Raw genomic sequence first — 17,771 nt, forward strand, 5'->3', positions numbered from 1 at the left:
CGGCCCCCCGACCGCCTCCGGAATGAAAGCGGGAGTGGGCGCCCCAGCCCCCCGGAACCCAGCCGGGGAGGTCGGGACCCCCGAGGGGACGGAGGGGGCGGACGCCTCATCGACGGGAACGGCCCCCGTCGCGGCCGGGGCCGCGGAGGCTCCCGCCGGGACCCCGGCCGCCACGTCAGGCCCCGGTGACCCCGGGGTCAAAGGCGGGCACTGCGTGTTCGTGGAGCCGGCGGGCGGCGGGTCCGCGGCGAGGCCCGGCCCCTCCCCGGAGGCCGCGGCCCCCGGCCCCCCGCCGTCCCCGGGGCCCGGCCGCCCCCGGCCCCGCCCCGAGGCCGAGTACCCCGAGGACGTGTTCAGCGTGGAGGAGCGGCGGCGGGGGTGGGTCCTGCTGCACGTGTCGGGCATGGCGTACGTGTTCGTCGCCCTGGCCATCGTGTGCGACGAGTACTTCGTGCCCGCCCTGGGCGTCATCACCGCCAAGCTGGAGATCTCGGAGGACGTGGCCGGGGCCACCTTCATGGCGGCCGGGGGGTCCGCCCCCGAGCTCTTCACCTCCCTCATCGGGGTCTTCATCTCCCACAGCAACGTGGGCGTCGGCACCATCGTGGGCTCGGCCGTCTTCAACATCCTCTTCGTCATCGGCACGTGCGCCCTCTGCTCCCGGGAGATCCTCCGCCTGACCTGGTGGCCCCTCTTCAGAGACGTCTCCTTCTACATCCTGGACCTGCTGATGCTCATCGCCTTCTTCTCGGACGGCACCGTGGCCTGGTGGGAGAGCCTCCTCCTGCTCGCCGCCTACGCCCTCTACGTCTTCGCCATGAAGTGGAACCGCCCGCTGGAGGCCTGGGTCAAGGGTCGGGTCGGCCGGAGGACGGCGGCCGCCTCCGTCCCCGCAGCGGGAGACGCCCCTCAGGTCAGTCGGGCGGCCGTATTTCTTCATTCATCCGTTCACCGGGCGCCGACTCTGTGCGGAACCCCGGACCGAGCGCTCGGGAGGGGACCCCGGAACGAGAGAAGGACCCGTTCCCTGCCCGCGACGAGTTGACGGTCGACGGTCGAGAAGCAGCGAGGCGTAGTGGCTACAGCCCGGGCCTGGGAGGCAGAAGGTCGTGGGTTCTCACCCCCGCTCCCCCACATTCAGTCATTCATTCGCAGTATCTGTTGAGCGCTCACTATGTGCAGAGCACTGTACTGAGCGCTTGGAATGGACAGTTGGGCAACAGATAGAGACAATCCCTGCCCAGCGACGGGCTCACCGTCTAATCGGGGGTTAGACACACGTCGACCTCGGGCAAGTCACCTCACTTCTCCGTGCCTGAGTCACCTCGTCTGGAAAATGGGGATCGGTGACTGGGAGCCCCACGTGGGATAACCCGATTACCCCGTACCCACCCCAGCGCTTAGAATCGTGCTTGGCACACAGTAAGCGCTTAACAAGTACCGTCGGTGTGAGTATTGTCATTATTCTAATCTCGGCTCCGCCGCTTGTCTGCTGTGGGACCTTGGGCGAGTCGCTTCACTTCTCTGGGCCTCAGTTACCTCATCTGTCAAATGGGGATTGAGACGTGAGCCCACATGTGACAGGGACTGTGTCCGGCTCGATTGGCTTGTATCCGCCCCAGCGCTTAATCCAGTGCCTAGCACATAGTAAACAGTTAACGGACACCATTTTCGTTGGGTTTTTTTAGAGGAGGAGACAGACGTGAATAGAAACCAACAGAATTACAGTCATCTGTAAAAGCGGGATGAAATTTTTCCCTCCTAATCAGACCGGGAGCCCCGTCCGGCGCAGGGATTGAGTCCGAAGAGGCGATCTTGTGTCCACCCCGGCGCCTGGCGTAGAGTAGCGCTTCACCAACACCATTACACCAACGCCAACACCGTTCATCATTACGGCAGTTTTTCCCCCCGATACGCCGGGGCCGGCAAACGGCTCTGGAGCTGGCAGCCTCGCCCGAGATTTAGCCGCGTAATCCGCCCCGCTTTGAGGAATTTACAGAGGCCAAGGGTGAACCCAACCGTCCAGCGTCCCGGCTCTTATGTAACCTCCACTGCCTCCTCGGGAACCCCGCTGGCAGCGACCAGGGAGGGGATTAGGCACCACGGCGCCCGCGACCGGGATTTTACGGGAAGATCGGTTTCTGAGAACCATCGCCTCAGGCGTGTCACTGGAAACTGGAACCATTTATTTTTTTAAAATGGTATTTGTTAAGCGCTTACTATGTGCCAGGCGCTGAACCAAGTACTGGAGCAGATACAAGCTAATCAAGTTGGACACGGTCCATGTCTCGTGTGGGACTCACCTTGATTCTACTCCAGTGCTTAGAACGTAATAAGTGCTTAACAGATCCCATTATTATTATTATTATTATTATTATTAATAATCCCCACTATACAGATGAGGGGACTGAGGCCCGGAGAAGGGAGGTAACTCGCCCAAGGTCACGGAGCAGATAAGTGGCGGGGTCACGGTGAGAACCCTGGTCCTTCGGATGGGATCTATCCACTAGGCCATGTTGCTTTCTCCTAAGAACGAGGCTACGAATGGGGGATCCGAGCCAGGGCTGGATCCAGGACTTTGTTCATGATCGATTCTAGACGAGGACTGCAGCGACGTCGCTTGAGCAATCGGTCGTATTTTTTGAGCATTTACTGTGAGCAGAGACCTGCGCTCCGTGCTCGGGAAAGTAATGACTGTGGGAGTAAGTGATTACTACGTGCCAGGCACCGGGCAAAACGCTGGGGTAGAGAGAAGATAATCGGGTCGGACAGGGTCCCTGTTTCCCATAATAATGGTAATGATAATGATGGTATTTGTTAAGCGCGTACTATGTGCCAAGCACCGTTCTAAGCGCTGGGGGGGGATACAAGGTCATCAGCTTGTCCCACTTGGGACTCGCAGTCTTCATCGCCATCGTCCAGACGAGGGAACTGAGGCGCAGGGAAGTGAAGCGACTTGCCCACATTCACCCAGCTGATAAGTGGCAGAGCCGGGTTTAGAACCCACGACCTCTGACTCCCAAGCCCGCGCTCTTTCCATTAAGCCCCGCTGCTTCTAAGCACCCTGGAAAAAGACCCAAGACCCAGTGTACATTTTCCATAGGGAAAACAGAAAACACCCTAGACAGTTCAAAGACAATTAAGGGGGGGACTCCTTCGGCCTGTCTCCTGCTATCATTCATTCATTCATTCATTCAACAGTAGTTATCGAGCACTTAACTATGTGCAGAGCACTGTTCTAAGCGCTTGGAATGTACAAATGGGTAACAGATAGAGACAGTCCCCGCCCTTTGACGGGCTTACGGTCTAATCGGGGGAGACGGACAGACGAGAACAATCCTGTATAATCTATAATCTTCCTACGGATGCCTGTTTATTTGTCTTGATGTCTGTCCCTCTCACCCTCGACTGTCAGCCCGTTGTGGGCAGGGGTTGTCTCTATTGCTGTATTGTACAGCGCTCCGCACACGGTAAGCGCACAATAAATACGACCGAAAGAATGAATATTCTCCATCTACACCCCCTCCCTTGGAGAACTCATTCCCTCCCACGGCCTCGACTATCACGTCTGTGCGGACGATTCCTCGGTCTCCATCTCCATCTCCATCTCTCTCCCTCTCTGCGGCCTCGCGTTTCCTCCTGCCCTGGGGACGTTCTACATCTCCAGATGTCCCCACACCTCAAGCTTAACATGTCTGAAACTGACCTCATCTCATCTTCCCACCCAAACCCTGTCCTCCCCCTGACTTCCCCATCACTGTGGACAGCACCACCATCCTTCTCGCCTGACGAGTCTCCAACCTTGGCGTGATCTCCACTCGCCTCTCTCATTCAGCCCACATATTCGATCTGACACCAAATCCCGTCTGTTCGACCTTCACAAGCTCACTAAAATCTGCCCTTTCTCGCCATCCAAACCGCTACCGGGTTAATTCATCCAAGCACTTTTAACCTCTCCCACCTCGATGACTGGATCAGCGTCCTCGCTGACCTTCCTGCCTCCCCCCACTCCGGTCATGCTTCCCTCTGCTGCCCAGATCATTTTTCCACACAAACCTTCAGGCCGCGTTTCTCCACTCCTCGAGAACCTCCACGGTGGCCCTTCCACCTCTACGGCCGTTCATTCAGTCGCATTTATTGAGCGCTTACTGCCTTCAAACGGAAACTCCGTATCGGTAGCCTTAAAGCACTCAATCAGCTCACCCCTCTCCTACCTTCACCTTGCTCCTCTCCTATTACAACCCAGTTTTGTAGAAAAATGTAGAGGCCTTCTCCGACTAAGCCCTCGTCTCCTCTTCTCCCAATCCCTCCAGAGCCTCCCTTGCGCTTGGATTTAATTCCTTTTCTTCCACCCTCCCTCAGCCCCCCAGCGCTTACATCCCTAGCCATAATTTATTTATTTTGACTAATGTCTGTCCCCCCGCCAGACGGCACGCTTCTTGTGGGCAGGGAACGTGATTGCTAATTCTGTCACATTGTGCTCTCCCGGCATTTAGTAGAGTGCTGTGCACACAGTAAGCGCTCAAAAACTACCATCGATCGAGGGCAGAGGGCGGAAAGCAACAGAAGCTCATGTCAGGTGGGAGAGTTTCACTGTCCCTTTCTGCGAGAGCAAAGCCCGATCCGTTAATGTCCTCCGCAGTCTCTCTCCCGTCCTCATCCCCAAACACTTCTGGGCTTTGATCGAACGATCTTATTCATTCATTCATTCACTCAGTAGTATTTATTGAGCGCTTACTATGTGCAGAGCACTGTACTCAGCGTTTGGAACGTACCATTCGGGATCAGATAGATCTTAGAGGACATCGCTTATTTTTCGTACTGGGCGGACCTCCACTCTCATTTCAATTAATTTCCTCTAGATTGTAAGATCCTGTGGGCGGGAGCTCGGGGGCATCCTACTCTCCCAACCTCTTGGTACAGTGCTCTGCGCACAGTAAGTGCTCAATAAATACCATTGATTGAATTAAGGTAAGGGCAAAGGTAACTGGGGAGGCGACATACTTGGCAGAAGCAGCGTGGCTTTAGGAGCACAGGCCTGGGAGTCAGAGGTGCTGGGTTCTAATTCTGGCTCCACCACTTGCCTCCTGTCCCTGGGCAGGTAGTTGTCGCAGTCTTCATTGAGCGCTCAGTGTGCAGAGCACTGTACTAACTGCTGGGAGAAAATACACAGGTAGCGACGGGCCTGGGAGTCTGAAGGACCTGGATTCTAATCCAGACTCCGCCACTTGTCCGCTGTGTGACCTTGGGTGAGTCACTTCACTTCTCTGGGCCTCAGTTCTCTCGTCGGTAAAATGGGGATTAAGACCGGGAGCCCCACCGGGGACCATGCGATTACCTCGTCTCTATCCCAGCGCTTAGAAGAGTGCTTGGCACGTAGTGAGCGCTTAAAGGACACCGTCGTCATCATTATCATTGTTACTATTTCTGTGGCGGATGTGTCCCTGGCTCCCGTCTCACGACTCCTGCCCTCCTTTCCTCAGGTGGGCAGCAGCGCCGTAGCTGTGAACGAGCCGGAAGACAACGGGAAGCTGAAGGTGGGTGTTCCGCAGGGTGAAGGTGGGGGAATCAGCCCCGTGGCATGGATCGCAGCCGGTGCTTTGACCTTATGGGTATCGGATTCTCCCGAGTCCTTAGCACAGTGTCCCGCCCGCGGTGAGACCTCAAAAAATACCATCCGTCCATCGATTTCTGTGGGGGTGGGGCGAAGGGGACCTGGTGGGGCTCCGTCGAGGATGAGCTGATAATAATAACAATAGCTGTGGTATTTGGTAAGCGCTTACCGTGACCCTCTGTCCAACCCCGGGGACCGTTGGGTCAGGAGACCCGAAGGCGGGGCCGGGATGAACCGGAGACGCCTTGACGGAGGAAAACGAGGTCCAGGGATAGAAAGGCTTGGGTGGATGCGGGACACTGGGGAAATCCCGTCGGGGTCGGTAAGCACAACGTAACGGGGGAAGAAGCGTGGCCTAGCGGCTAGAGCCCGGGGCCGGGAGTCAGGAGGTCCCGGGTTCTAATCCCGACTCTGCCACTTGCCTGCCATGTGGCCTCAGGTGAATCACTTTACTTCCCTGGGCCTCAGTTCCCCCCACCTGCAAAGTGGGGAGCAAGAGCATGATGCGGGATGGGGACAGCGTCCGACTGGAGTCGCTTGTATCCACCCCGGCGCTTAGAACGGTGCCTGGCTCATAGTAAGCGCTTAACAGACGGTGATGATGATTAATTATGATAGTGATCATCATAATTAATAATAACAATGACTCCAACCTGTTCATGGGGCCCAGGAGGCACCTCTGGGCGTGTTCCCTCCCATCCCCGGCGAAGGGGGAGCGTGAGCCCCCGGCTGACGGCCCGGGGAGCCGCTCGCGGGACCGTCCGGCTCCGGGCCATCCGCGCCGCCGGAGAGAGAGCCCGGGCTTGGGACTCAGAGGTCGTGGGTTCTAATCCCGCCTCCGCCACCTGTCTGCTGTGTGACCTTGGGCGAGTCGCTTCACTCCTCTGGGCCTCAGTTGCCTCATCTGGAGAATGGGGATGAAGACCGGGCGTCCCACGTGGGACCACCTGATGACCCTGGATCTTCCCCAGGGCTTGGAAGAGTGCTCGGCACACAGTAAGCGCTTAACAAATGCCACCGTCGTCATCGTCGTCGTCGTCATCTGGGCTCTGGGCGAGCCAGGCCCCGGGAACTCCCCCAGCCGGGGGGGGCGACGGGAGGGCTGGGCGTCCTGCCCCGGCAAACGGAGCACCAGCCTCACACAGCCGGATCATTCATTCGTTCGTTCAGGCCGTCATTCATTCATGCGTTCATTCATTGGTTCATTCAGGCAGTCATTCATTCACTCGCTCATTCACTCGTTCAGTCAGTCATTCATTCATTCACTCACTCACTCACTCATTCAGGCAGCGTGGCTCGGTGGAAAGAGCCCGGGCTTTGGAGTCCGAGGTCATGGGTTCGAATCCCGGATCCACCACTTGTCAGCCGTGTGACCGTGGGCGAGTCGCTTCACTTCTCTGTGCCTCAGTTCCCTCAACTGTAAAATGGGGATGAAGACCGGGAGCCTCACGCGGGACAACCTGATGACCCTGTATCCCCCCCCAGCGCTTAGAACGGTGCTCTGCACATAGTAAGCGCTTAACAGATACCAACATTATTATGCGTGCAGTCATTCATTCATTCACTCATTCATGTATGCAGTCATTCATTCACTCATTCGTTCATTCGTGCGGTCATTCATTCATTCATTCATTCGTATTTAGTGAGCGCTTACTGCGCACAGACCACTGTCCTAAGCGCTCGGAAGAGCACCCTACAAAAATAGACACATTCCCTGCCCACGACCAGCCTCAATAACAACAATAACGGCATTTGTTAAGCACTTAGTATGTGCCAGCACTGTTCTAAGCGCCGGGGGGAGGGTACAAGATAATGAGGTTGTCCCACGAGGCTCACAGTCTTAATCCCCATTTTACAGATGAGGGAACCGAGGCCCAGAGAAGTGACGTGACTTGCCCACGGTCACCCAGCTGACCAGTGGCAGAGCCGGAACTCGAACCCATGATCTCTGACTCCCAAGCCCGGGCTCTTTTCACTGAGGCACGCTGCTTCTCTAGAGATGATCGGTTGACTTTTTGGGGGGTGGGTGAGTGTGTCTGTGTGCGTGCCTGCAGGTGTTTAGGAATTTACCGGGTTGGGTAGAAGAGCAGCAAACGGAAACGGTGCTTCTCGGTCGGAGGACGTGGGTTCTAATCCCGCCTCCGCCACTCGTCTCCTGGGTGACCTTGGGCAAGCCGCTTTTCTCCCCTGGGCCTCAGTGACCTCATCTGTAAAAATGGGGAGTAAGACTGTGAGCCCCACGTGGGACAACCCGATTAACTTGTAACTACCCCGGTGCTCAGGACAGTGCTTGGCACGTAGTAAGCGCTTACCAGATACCATTACGACTATTTATTTTCTCCTCAAAGAAGACATCCATATCTCCCCAGGACACGTTCTGGTTACTGAGGAGCTGGGAAGGGTGGGGTGCTCGTATCCCCGTGCACCTTCCCCCCCTCGCCCCAGTGCCTTGGGCACCGCCTCGCCCCCGGGCACCGACTTTGCCCTCGGGCACCGGGTCCTGGCTCGGTCACCAGCTCCCCGGCTCGGGCACTGACCCCCGCCCCCTCGGGCACCGTCTCCCCTCTGCCCAGCTCCCGTCCCTGCTGGTCCGGGGAAGCAGCTCGGCCTCGCTGCACAACGGCACGCTCCGCGGCACCATCTTTCAGCTCATGATCCACACCTTGGACCCCCTGGGAGAAGGTAAGCCGGTCCCGCCCGGGGTCCATCCCCGCAGCCCCCGGACCCCAGGTCCACCCGCCACCCCTTCCCCACTTCCCCTAAACCGACCACCGCCACTCCGGAGGCCTCCAGACTTTCCCCTCCAGCCACATCCCACCCGGGGGGGGGCGGGGGGGCGGTCCCAGGAGGGTCTCCCAGCGGAGATGGAAGGAGAGACAGCCGGAGAGATCACGGCGGGGAGAGGAGGAGAGACTGAGAAGACTAAAGAGAGAGAGGAGAAAGGGACAGAGAGAGAGGAAGAGACAGAGACAGAGGCCATGAGAGATAAAGGGAAGCAGAGAGGAGCAGAGCGGGTCGCTGCTTGAAGGTAAGGCGGACGGGTGCCGTGAAATTTCAGGCCTCGGCCCGTCTCCCGCCCTGGGTCTCCGGTTACGTCCGGTCCGTGAAAACCCTAAAGGGGTGGGGTCCGGGGGGAGCTGGGGGGGTCCGGGGTCGGGGCCGGTCAAGGAACAGGGTGGGGGCCGGAGGCCCCAGAGCCCCTCTGGCCCGGCCCGGCCCGGAACCTGACAGCGAGACCCTTCCAGACGGCCATTTAAAGTTGGGAAAAACAAGAGACAGAGACAGGAATCAAAGAGAGCAAGAGACAGGGAGAGAGAGTGAAAGAGGGAGAGAGAGACAGAGAGGGAGAGAGGGAAAGAGACAGAGAGGGAGAGAATCAGAGATTGAAAGCGGGAGATAGGGTGAGAGACAGAGAGACAGAGTGAAAGAAGGAGACAGAATGAAAGAGGGAGAGAGTCTCAGTGAGAGGGAGCAAATGGCACGTCCTGGCCGCGGGCTGGCATCTGTGGGACCCCACTGGCTGTGGGAGGGGGTGTCCGCCGGAGGCCCCCACTCAGCTGGGCCCTGGCCGTGCGAAACCGAACTCCGACCCAAACCCCGGCCCTATTCGACGGTCTAGTGCCGGGAGAGGACCCCCCGTGCCGCAGCGGACGAGATCCCTCCGTGCCCCCGTCTCGGAAACCCAAAAACCGGGAGGAGAAAGCGTTCTGCCGGGGAGGCGACCGCTAGAGTCAGCCGGATGAGCCGGCAGAACGCCGTCCTCGGGACCCCGGGGCCCCGGGAACGGGCAGGCCGACGGTCGCCCTCGGGGTCGGGAGGGGCGGGGGCCGTCGCGGGCCTCGGGCCGGGCGGGCTGGTGGTTATTGCCGGGCCGGGGGACAAGGAGCGGCGCTCTGCCCGCCCGTCAGGGCCAGGCGGGCGGGGGAAGGCGGCGAAACCCAGGGGAAAAGAGCCTGGTACCGGAAGTCAGAGAACCCGGGTTCCGGGCCCGGTTCTGCCACCGGCTCGCCGTGTGACCTCGGGCCAGTCGCTTCACCTCTCTGGCCTCAGATCCCCCCTCTGGAGAATGGGGAGAAGATTCCTAGTCTCCGTCCCTCGTAGGTGGCGAGCCCCGGGAGGGGGTGGCGGGCGGGGACTGCCTGGCCCGATGACCTCTCCCCTTCAGTGCTCTGCACGATGCTCGGCAGGGGGGACGAGCTTAATAAATGGAGAAGCAGCGCGGCCTAATGGCTAGAGCACGGGCCTGGGAGACAGAAGGACCTGGGTTCCGATCCCGGCCCCGCCGCTTTTCTGCTGGGTGACCTCGGGCGAGTCCCTTCACTTCTCCGGGCCTCAGTTCTCTCACCTGTAAAATGGGGATGAAGACCGTGAGGCCCACCTGGACGGGGTCTGCGTCCGACCCGGTTACGTGTATCCACCCCGGCGCTTAGCACAGTGCCTCGCATACAGGAAGCACAAATGCCATGAAAAAAAATACCATCGCTTTGATTAGAAACGATTGCCCCCGTTTAGACTCGGCCTTTCTCTTGGAGTGCAAGTATGGGCATTTTCTTTTTTGGTTTTTCTGTGGTACTTTCCTCAAGGTTTAGCACAGTGCTCTGCACCCAGGGGAAACTCGGTAAATTCCTCGACTACCAGTTGAGGTGACGGGCGGCCCATCCGGGGGCTTCTCCGGCCCCGCCGTCTCGTCCCCGCTGCTGCCCCGCCTCCCCCGAACGGCTGCCCGCCTGCCTCCAAGCGTCCCGACGAAATTATCCGGGCCCCCGGGGAGACTCAAGCCGACGGGGAAGTTGAACGGATAGGCGTCGCGCGGGTTCAGGCCGGGGTCTCGGAAGGGACGTTCCGGTCGAACGCCGCCAGGAATGGAAAATCCAGGGCCGGGGGAGCCACCGGGGCAGATGGGGGTGGTGGGAAGGGGATCAGAGGCTCGAGGAATAGAGAACGCGTCTGTCATTAAATCAGCCCAGGGCTAAGACCCTCAAGGTCACTCCGGGCGACGGACGTAGCCGGGTAGTTTCCCAAGGAATGGTCCACCTCATCCCGGGACCGCATATTGGCAAAGGTCTGCACGACGTGCGTTTCCCATCCTCCTCCTCCTCCTCCTCGCTACCGAGAGCCGTCACGACGGCCCCCGAAAGAGGTCATCAGATCGGCCTTCCCAGACCGTAGCGTGATGGGCGCGCTGGGGGGCCTTTTCCAGAGGCCTCCGCGGTCGGTCGGGGGCCACGCCCGCTTCCCCCGTCACACCGCGTCCCACGGCGGTGGGATGCTAGGCCTGTTCCCGCGGGAAGGGCCCAGAGCAGGAGGGGCTGAGGGGTGAGGGGAAGAGCCGGCGGCGAGGACGGGGAAGAGGGAGGAAGGGAGGGATGAGAGGGAGGGTCCGCGGCTCCTCTCCCCGTCCCCGCCCGGGGGCCTGAAGCCCGAGAGCCCTCCTTCCCGCCTCGCTTCTCCACAGGCCAGGTCGGGGACAAGGCAGAGGTTCTGAGCGGCCTGGCCAAGGGCCAAACCGACACCGAGGTCAAAAAGGGAAGCCGACCCTCAGGTGAGCCGACGCAGGACAGGCCCACGCACAGATGCACGGACCGACGCCTCCACCTGGTCGTTCATTCACTCGATCCTATTTACTGAGCGCGGGACCCAAGACGCGCGCGCGCGCGCGCACCCACGTCGTCCCCCGCGGGCGTATCCACGGAGCGACGCACAAGCCCGTGCGAGCGCACGGCCCCAAACCCCGGTTGGCTCCCTCCCCCACGGCGGGAGTCGCGGAGCCGGAGAAGCCGGGGGTGGCCCCTCCGGGTCCGCCGGGCAGGGTGGGCGCTAAATCCGCCCCCGGCCGGAGCGGGCCCGGGGCGTTGCCGGCCCCGGGTTCGGGTGTGGCCGATCCCCTTCTTTCATCCCCCTTCCCCTCCCCAGCTCCATCCCGCTCGTCTGCTGCTTGACCTTGGGCGAGTCGCTTCACTCCTCTGGGCCTCCGTTCCCTCATCTGGAAAATGGGGATTAAGCCGGTGAGCCCCATGGGGGACAGCGACTGTATCCAACCCCATCTGCTTGCATTCACAAGGGCCCGGCGCCCCGTAAGCACTTAAAAAATACGATCCTTATTATTATCAGGTACATAATCATGATTTATTTATTTCTCTTCATCCCTGCCTCCCCGTCTAGACTGTAAGCTTGCTGTGGGCAGGGAACGCATCTACTGTGGTATTGTTCTCTCCCAAGTGCTCGGTACAGTGGTCCGCACGCACTGAGCGCTCAATAAATACCACCGAATGCCCGAACGATCCCGCCACGGCCAGGCCCGGCCCGGCCCGGCCCGGCTCCAGCCGGGCAGCGAGGCAGGGGAGAGGCCCGGAGGACGGAAGCCCCGCCTTGGAGGCCGGCCTGGCCCAGCGGGCAGACGAAACCCCGGGACCCCCTGCCCTTCCGCCCTCTCCAAAGGCTCCCAGCGGGTCAACGCACGGGATCGACCGGGGTGGGAATGGTTGCTTTCTTCGGGGGAGGAGGCGGCTTCCCCGTGGTGCCCACCTCTGACCCCCAAACCCCCCAGACAACGGGGCGGGCCCGGCCCGCCCGGCCCGCCGCCCGGCCTCTTCCTGGGGTCGAGATCCACAGCGCTGCGAGGTCGCTCGGTCAGTAGTGACGACATCCACAGGGCGCGGTACGCTGTGCTGAGCGCTAGGGGAAATCCAACCGTACCCTGGCTCTTCGGGCCAACGGGGGCGTGGGACTGGGGGGCTCCCGCCTTTGGGGCGAGGACCTGCCCCGGAGGAAGGGGGGGCGGCGCCTATGGCGTGCGGAAATGCTGCCGTGACCTACGGAGGTGAAGGCGGAGGACACGTTAGGCCCAGCTGTTAGGCGGTTGCCCCGGGGAAGCTCAACCCCTTTCCCTCTCCTTCCTCCAAGTGGCGGAGCCGGAGGCCTCGTCTCAGGAGCCCCCCGACGCAACGTCCTCCGACCCCCGGACCCAGAGGGACCTCGAGGAGACCCCCGGCCTCCAGGAGGCGGGGGGCGGGGACGCGGTAAGTCGGGGAGACCAGCGGGGCTTCTTCCGTACCCCTCCGCCAGGCCCCGAGCGCGGCTGGGTGCCACTCGGCGGACAGGGCACGGACCTCCGGCTTCTGCCGATTGCTCGCTATAGCGCCCTGCACGCTCCGTGCGCTTAATGAATAGGATTGATTGACCGATGGATTGCTTCACCCCGGGCAGGAGGCCCCTCGCGGAGGCAGTGAAGGGGAGGCCCCGGGCCATTGGCTGGCAATCATTCATTCAATCGTATCTATCTATAAAAATGCATGTAAATACATAAAAATTGTGTATGTGTGATAAATTGTGTATTTATATATAAAAATACATATAAATAATCGTATCTACTAGGTGCTTTCTGTGTGCGGAGCACTGTACTAAGCGCTCGGGAAAGTACAGTGCAACAGTAAAGAGAGACGATCCCTGCCCACAGTCTAGAAGCGGGGAGAAGGACTCCAGTACAAGTAATAATTTCCAGTGGAGTCGGGGACGCCGGAAGGCCTCTGGCCGCGGCAGCTCCGAGAACCAACGCTCCTCGGGCCTGTTGCGGCGGGAGACGGCCCCACCCTGCCGTAGGGGCTCGGACGGGCGGCCCGCCGGGGGCCTGGGACGCCGACACGGCTCCTGGGCGTACCCGCTTCCCGGATGTACACCTGCACGGCTCCCGCGTGGGCTGGCTCCCGGGTGTCCCCGGCTTCCGGTCGGACAGCGGGCGATCCCGTCTGCAGGGACCTCCGGAGGGGGCGGAAGCCACAGGCCAAGACCGCGATCCCGGAGACGGAGGGGACGACGGCGGAGGGGACGAGGGCGGTGAGGAGGACGACGACGAAGACGACGACGACGAGGAGGGAGAGGAGGACGAGGAGGAGGAGAACGAGGAGCCCCTGTCCCTGGAGTGGCCTGAAACCAGAAGGAAACGGGCCATTTACCTCTTCCTCCTCCCCATCGTGTTTCCCCTGTGGCTGACCGTGCCGGATGTCAGGAGGCCGGTGAGAATTCTCGCTCCGGCTGGGGTCGGGGGCGAACGTGGGGGTGCCGGGGGCGGGCGGGGGGCGGCGGGAAGGACCCCCAGCGGAAGGAGAACTGAAATCGGGGGTTGGGAGGCCCCGGGCCCGCGGGGAGGAGCAGCCCACCCCGAAACACTTGGGGCCTAAAATCCGAGGCCGGGGCCCTGGGGAGGACGAGCGGGGATGAGGTGGCCCCGGGGAGGGGGGTCCCCAGGCCCCAGCGCGTCGCCCCCGTCCTTCCGGGCCCCGCCCAGGAGAAGAGGACCCCCGCCAACCCCCGTCCGTCCGCTCTCACTTCGACAGGAGTCGAAGAAGTTCTTCGCCTTGACCTTCCTGGGCTCCATCACGTGGATAGCCATGTTCTCCTACCTGGTGGTGTGGTGGGCTCACCAGGTGAGAGGGCGTCCCCTCCCTCTCCCAAGCCGCCCATGCCCTTCTGAGGGACCCGGGAAGCCCCTCGTGCCCCCCAAGATTTTGGAGGCGAAACTCCCACCCCGCTCCCGCCTCTAGGGCTGCATCTTCCAGGTTAGAACCAGCCGGACTCTGAAAGCCGATCCGGGGAGCGGGTCGAGCTTAGTGGATCGAGCCCGGGCCTGGGAGTCGGAAGGACCTGGGTTCTAATCCCGGCTCTGCCACTCGTCCGCTGCGTGACCTTGGGCAAGTCGCTTTCACTTCTCTGGACCTCAGCGACCTCATCTGTAAAATGGGGAATAAGCGCGTGAGCCCCACGTGGGACAGGGACCGGGTCCAACCCGATCGGCTCGTGTCTACCCCGGCACTTAGAACAACGCTCGGCATGTAGTAAGTGCTTAACGGGTACCTTGATGATATTATAACTATTATCGTTATTCTTACAATTTAAGAATGAGGATGGGGAGAGGGGACTTAGAAGGAAGGAGGAAACAATAAAAGCACGAGAACCAGGAGCGGAGGAAGTGCACCGTGGAGGAGATCCAGGGCTGGAGCGCGGGTGGTCGGGGGAGACCGACGGAGAGGCCCGGGCGGATCAGGGAGTTGGTTTTGGAGGAGAGGCCCGGGTGGAGGACGTGGATCTGTGCATAGGAAGGGTGAAGTTGAGTAGGGAGTTCACATGGGGCCTGACGGTCTGGGGTCAAGTGCAGGGTGCTGTACCGAGCACTCAGGAGAGGACAGTATTACAGAGTTTCCTACAGAAACGCTCTGGGCACGTCACTCCCTTCCTCAAAAACGTCCAGTGGTTGTCTGTCAACTTTTGCACGAAACAAAAACTCCTCACCCCGGGCTTCAAGGCTCTCCATCCCCTTGCCCCCTCCTACCTCTCCTCCCTTCTCTCTTCCTACTGCCCACCCGGCACGTTCCGCTCCTCCGCCGCCCGCCTCCTCGCCGTCCCCCTTTCTCGCCCATCCCGCCGTCGACCCCTGGGCCACCTCCTCCCTGTCCCGGAACGCCCTCCCTCCTCCCCTCCGCCAGACTGACTCTCTTCCCCTCTTCAGAGGCCTTCCCAGACTGAGCCCCCCTTCCCTCTGCTCCCCTTCCCCTCAGCACTGTGCCCATTTGTATTTATTATTTATTACCCTATTTATTTTGTTAACGAGGTGTACGACCCCGTGATTCTATTTGCGTCCCCGTCCCACGTGGGGCTCGCGGTCTTAATCTCCATTTGGCAGATGAGGTCACTGAGGCACAGAGAAGTGAAGTGAAGTGACTTGCCCGAGGTCACACAGCAGACAGGCGGAGGAGCTGGAAGTAGAACCCGGGTCCTTCTGACTCCCAGGCCCCTGTCGTAGCCGCTAGGCCACACCGCTCTCGGCCTCACGGATTTGCTTACGACCAGATCCGTCATTTATAGCGATGTCTGTCCCCCCTCCAGACCGTGACCTACCCGTGGGCAGGGAATGCGTCCGTTCTGTCGTTCCGTCGTCCCCTCCCGAGCTCCCGGTCCAGTGCCCCGCGCGCGGTAAGCGCCCGGTGAATACCGGCGCCCGACTGACCGAACTCCCCCGCCGCTCAGGTCGGAGAAACCATCGGCATCTCCGAAGAGATCATGGGGCTGAGCATCCTGGCCGCCGGCACCTCCATCCCCGACCTCATCACCAGCGTCATCGTGGCCAGGAAAGGGCTCGGGGACATGGCCGTGTCCAGCTCCGTGGGCAGCAACATATTTGACATCACCGTGGGGTAAGCGGCCCCCTTCGCCCCGCGGTTCCGTCGCCTGAAAACAACTGCGGCGCTAAGGGGCGGCAGTATCCGACGGGAAGCGGCACGGCGCAGGGGCTACCGCCCGGGCCTGGGAGTCAGAGGGTCATGGGTTCTAATCCCGGCTCCGCCACTGGTCCGCCGGGTGACCCGGCGCGGGTCCCTTCGCTTCTCTGGGCCTCACTTATCTCATCTGTCAAATGGGGATGAAGACTGTGAGCCCCACCTGGGACGACCTGATTACCTTGCATCTACCGGCACTTAGAACAGCGTTTGGCACCTAGTAAGCGCTTAACAAATGCCGGCGTCATTATTATTAGCAGGTGGGGGAACAGTAGGAACAGCGGAAGAAGCGACTTGGACCCCGATGAGCTTCTAACCACTCCGGCAGATAGGAAGCGCTTGACGGATGTCATTTTTATCATCATCATCCCAAACTGTTCGAGACTGTGTAAGAGCCTCGGAGGCAGGGATATCATGTCTACCAACTCCATTATTCTGTCCCCTGCGCTCGGTTCAGAGCCCCTCCCACGTAGGCACTGGACAGGTAGTACGTCTCCTCGTCTCTCACGCCCACCTGGGCTTGGATTTGCTCCCTTACTAATGATCATGATTTTATCTGTTAAGCGCTGACTTCGGGACAGGCGCTGTTCTGAGCGCCGGGGGAGATGCCAACTGATCAGATTGGACCCGGTCCCTGTCCCACGTGGGATTCGCCGGCCGAACCCCCGTTTTGCCGATGAGGTCGCTGAGGCACGGAGAAGTAAAGAGACTAGCCCAAGGTCACACAGCAGACAGATGGAGGAGCTGGAATTAGGACCCGGGTCCTTCTGATCCCCCGGCCCGGGTCGTAGGCGCTAGGCCACGCCGCTGATTCACCCCTCGGGATTTACGACCAAATCCGTAATTTACAGTAACGTCCGTCTCTCCCTCTAGACCGTAAGCTCGCCGAGGGCAGGGATCACGTCTACCAACTCTGTCGTATCGTCTTCTCCGAAGCGCTCCGTCCGGTGCCCGGCCTCCCCGGGAGCGCTGAATAAATCGCTAATAAATAAATGAACGAGTGCCAAATTGAACATTCCAAGCGCTTAGTGCAGTGCCCCGCACGTAGTAAGCGCTCAGTAAATGCTATTGAATGAATAAATCCCGTCGATCGATGGTCTCACCCCCTTAATAATAATAATAATAATGATGGTATTTGTTAAGCGCTTACTATGTGCCAAGCACTGTTCTAAGCGCTGGGGTCGATACAAAGTTATCAGGTTGTCCCAGGTAGGGCTCACGGTCTCCATCCCCATTTTCCAGATGAGGTGACTGAGGGACAGGGAAGGGAAGCGACTCGCCCCAAGTCACCCAGCCGACAGGCACGGAGCCGGGATTAGAACCCACGACCTCCGACTCCCGAGCCCGGGCTCTTTCCGCTGAGCCCCACGGCCTCTCTCCCTCCTCCCGTCTTGCAGCCTGCCGGTTCCGTGGTTCCTGTACTCGCTCTTCAACGGGCTGCGGCCGGTGGCCGTGAGCAGCAACGGTCTGTTCTGCGCCATCGTCCTGCTCTTCCTCATGCTCCTCTTCGTCATCACGTCCATCGCCTCGTGCAAGTGGAAAATGAACAAGCTCCTGGGCTTCACCATGTTCGTCCTTTACTTCGTGTTCCTGGTCATCAGCGTGATGCTGGAGGATCGGCTCATCTCCTGCCCCGTCTCCGTGTGAGGCCCCCGGGGCCCGGGGAGGGGGAAGGCGGGCTGGGAGCGGGGCGGCCGGGCGGCCGGCCCGGCGGCCCCCGGGTTTCCGAAGCCCGGGCCCGGAGCCGAAGGGCCGGTCGCCGCCCGGCTGGGCCCCAAACCACGGCGGGGGCCGCCTCGCCCCGGCAGACGCCCCCTCGCCCCCCACGTCTGCTGGGTTCCGGCCGGGAGGCGTCCCCCTCTTGGGGCCGGGGCCCGCCCGGGCCCGTC

General features: G+C 60.6%; 1 protein-coding gene across 1 annotated transcript; it reads left to right on the top strand.

Annotated features, from left to right (window-relative positions):
- The first annotated feature begins 22 nt into the window (after positions 1–22).
- SLC24A1 (solute carrier family 24 member 1) lies at positions 23–17,567 on the top strand. Its single transcript, XM_039912188.1, has 10 exons — positions 23–236; positions 318–913; positions 5,484–5,537; positions 8,188–8,296; positions 11,070–11,156; positions 12,518–12,633; positions 13,366–13,626; positions 13,948–14,037; positions 15,635–15,801; positions 17,280–17,567. The coding sequence occupies exons 1-10, from the start codon at positions 23–25 to the stop codon at positions 17,527–17,529; spliced, it is 1,944 nt and encodes a 647-aa protein (XP_039768122.1). The 3' UTR covers positions 17,530–17,567.
- Positions 17,568–17,771: the final 204 nt, after the last annotated feature.

The sequence above is a fragment of the Ornithorhynchus anatinus genome, chromosome 5 (assembly GCF_004115215.2).
Source record: "Ornithorhynchus anatinus isolate Pmale09 chromosome 5, mOrnAna1.pri.v4, whole genome shotgun sequence".
Classification (NCBI taxonomy): Eukaryota; Metazoa; Chordata; class Mammalia; order Monotremata; family Ornithorhynchidae; genus Ornithorhynchus; species Ornithorhynchus anatinus.

Excerpts from the sequence above, each read along its gene's own strand:
- SLC24A1 (XM_039912188.1), top strand. The coding sequence starts at position 23 with ATGAAAGCGGGAGTGGGCGCCCCAGCCCCCCGGAACCCAGCCGGGGAG. Across the intron at positions 914-5,483 it reads CAGCGGGAGACGCCCCTCAG|GTGGGCAGCAGCGCCGTAGC; the intron begins GTCAGTCGGGCG and ends TCCTTTCCTCAG. Across the intron at positions 15,802-17,279 it reads ATATTTGACATCACCGTGGG|CCTGCCGGTTCCGTGGTTCC; the intron begins GTAAGCGGCCCC and ends CCCGTCTTGCAG.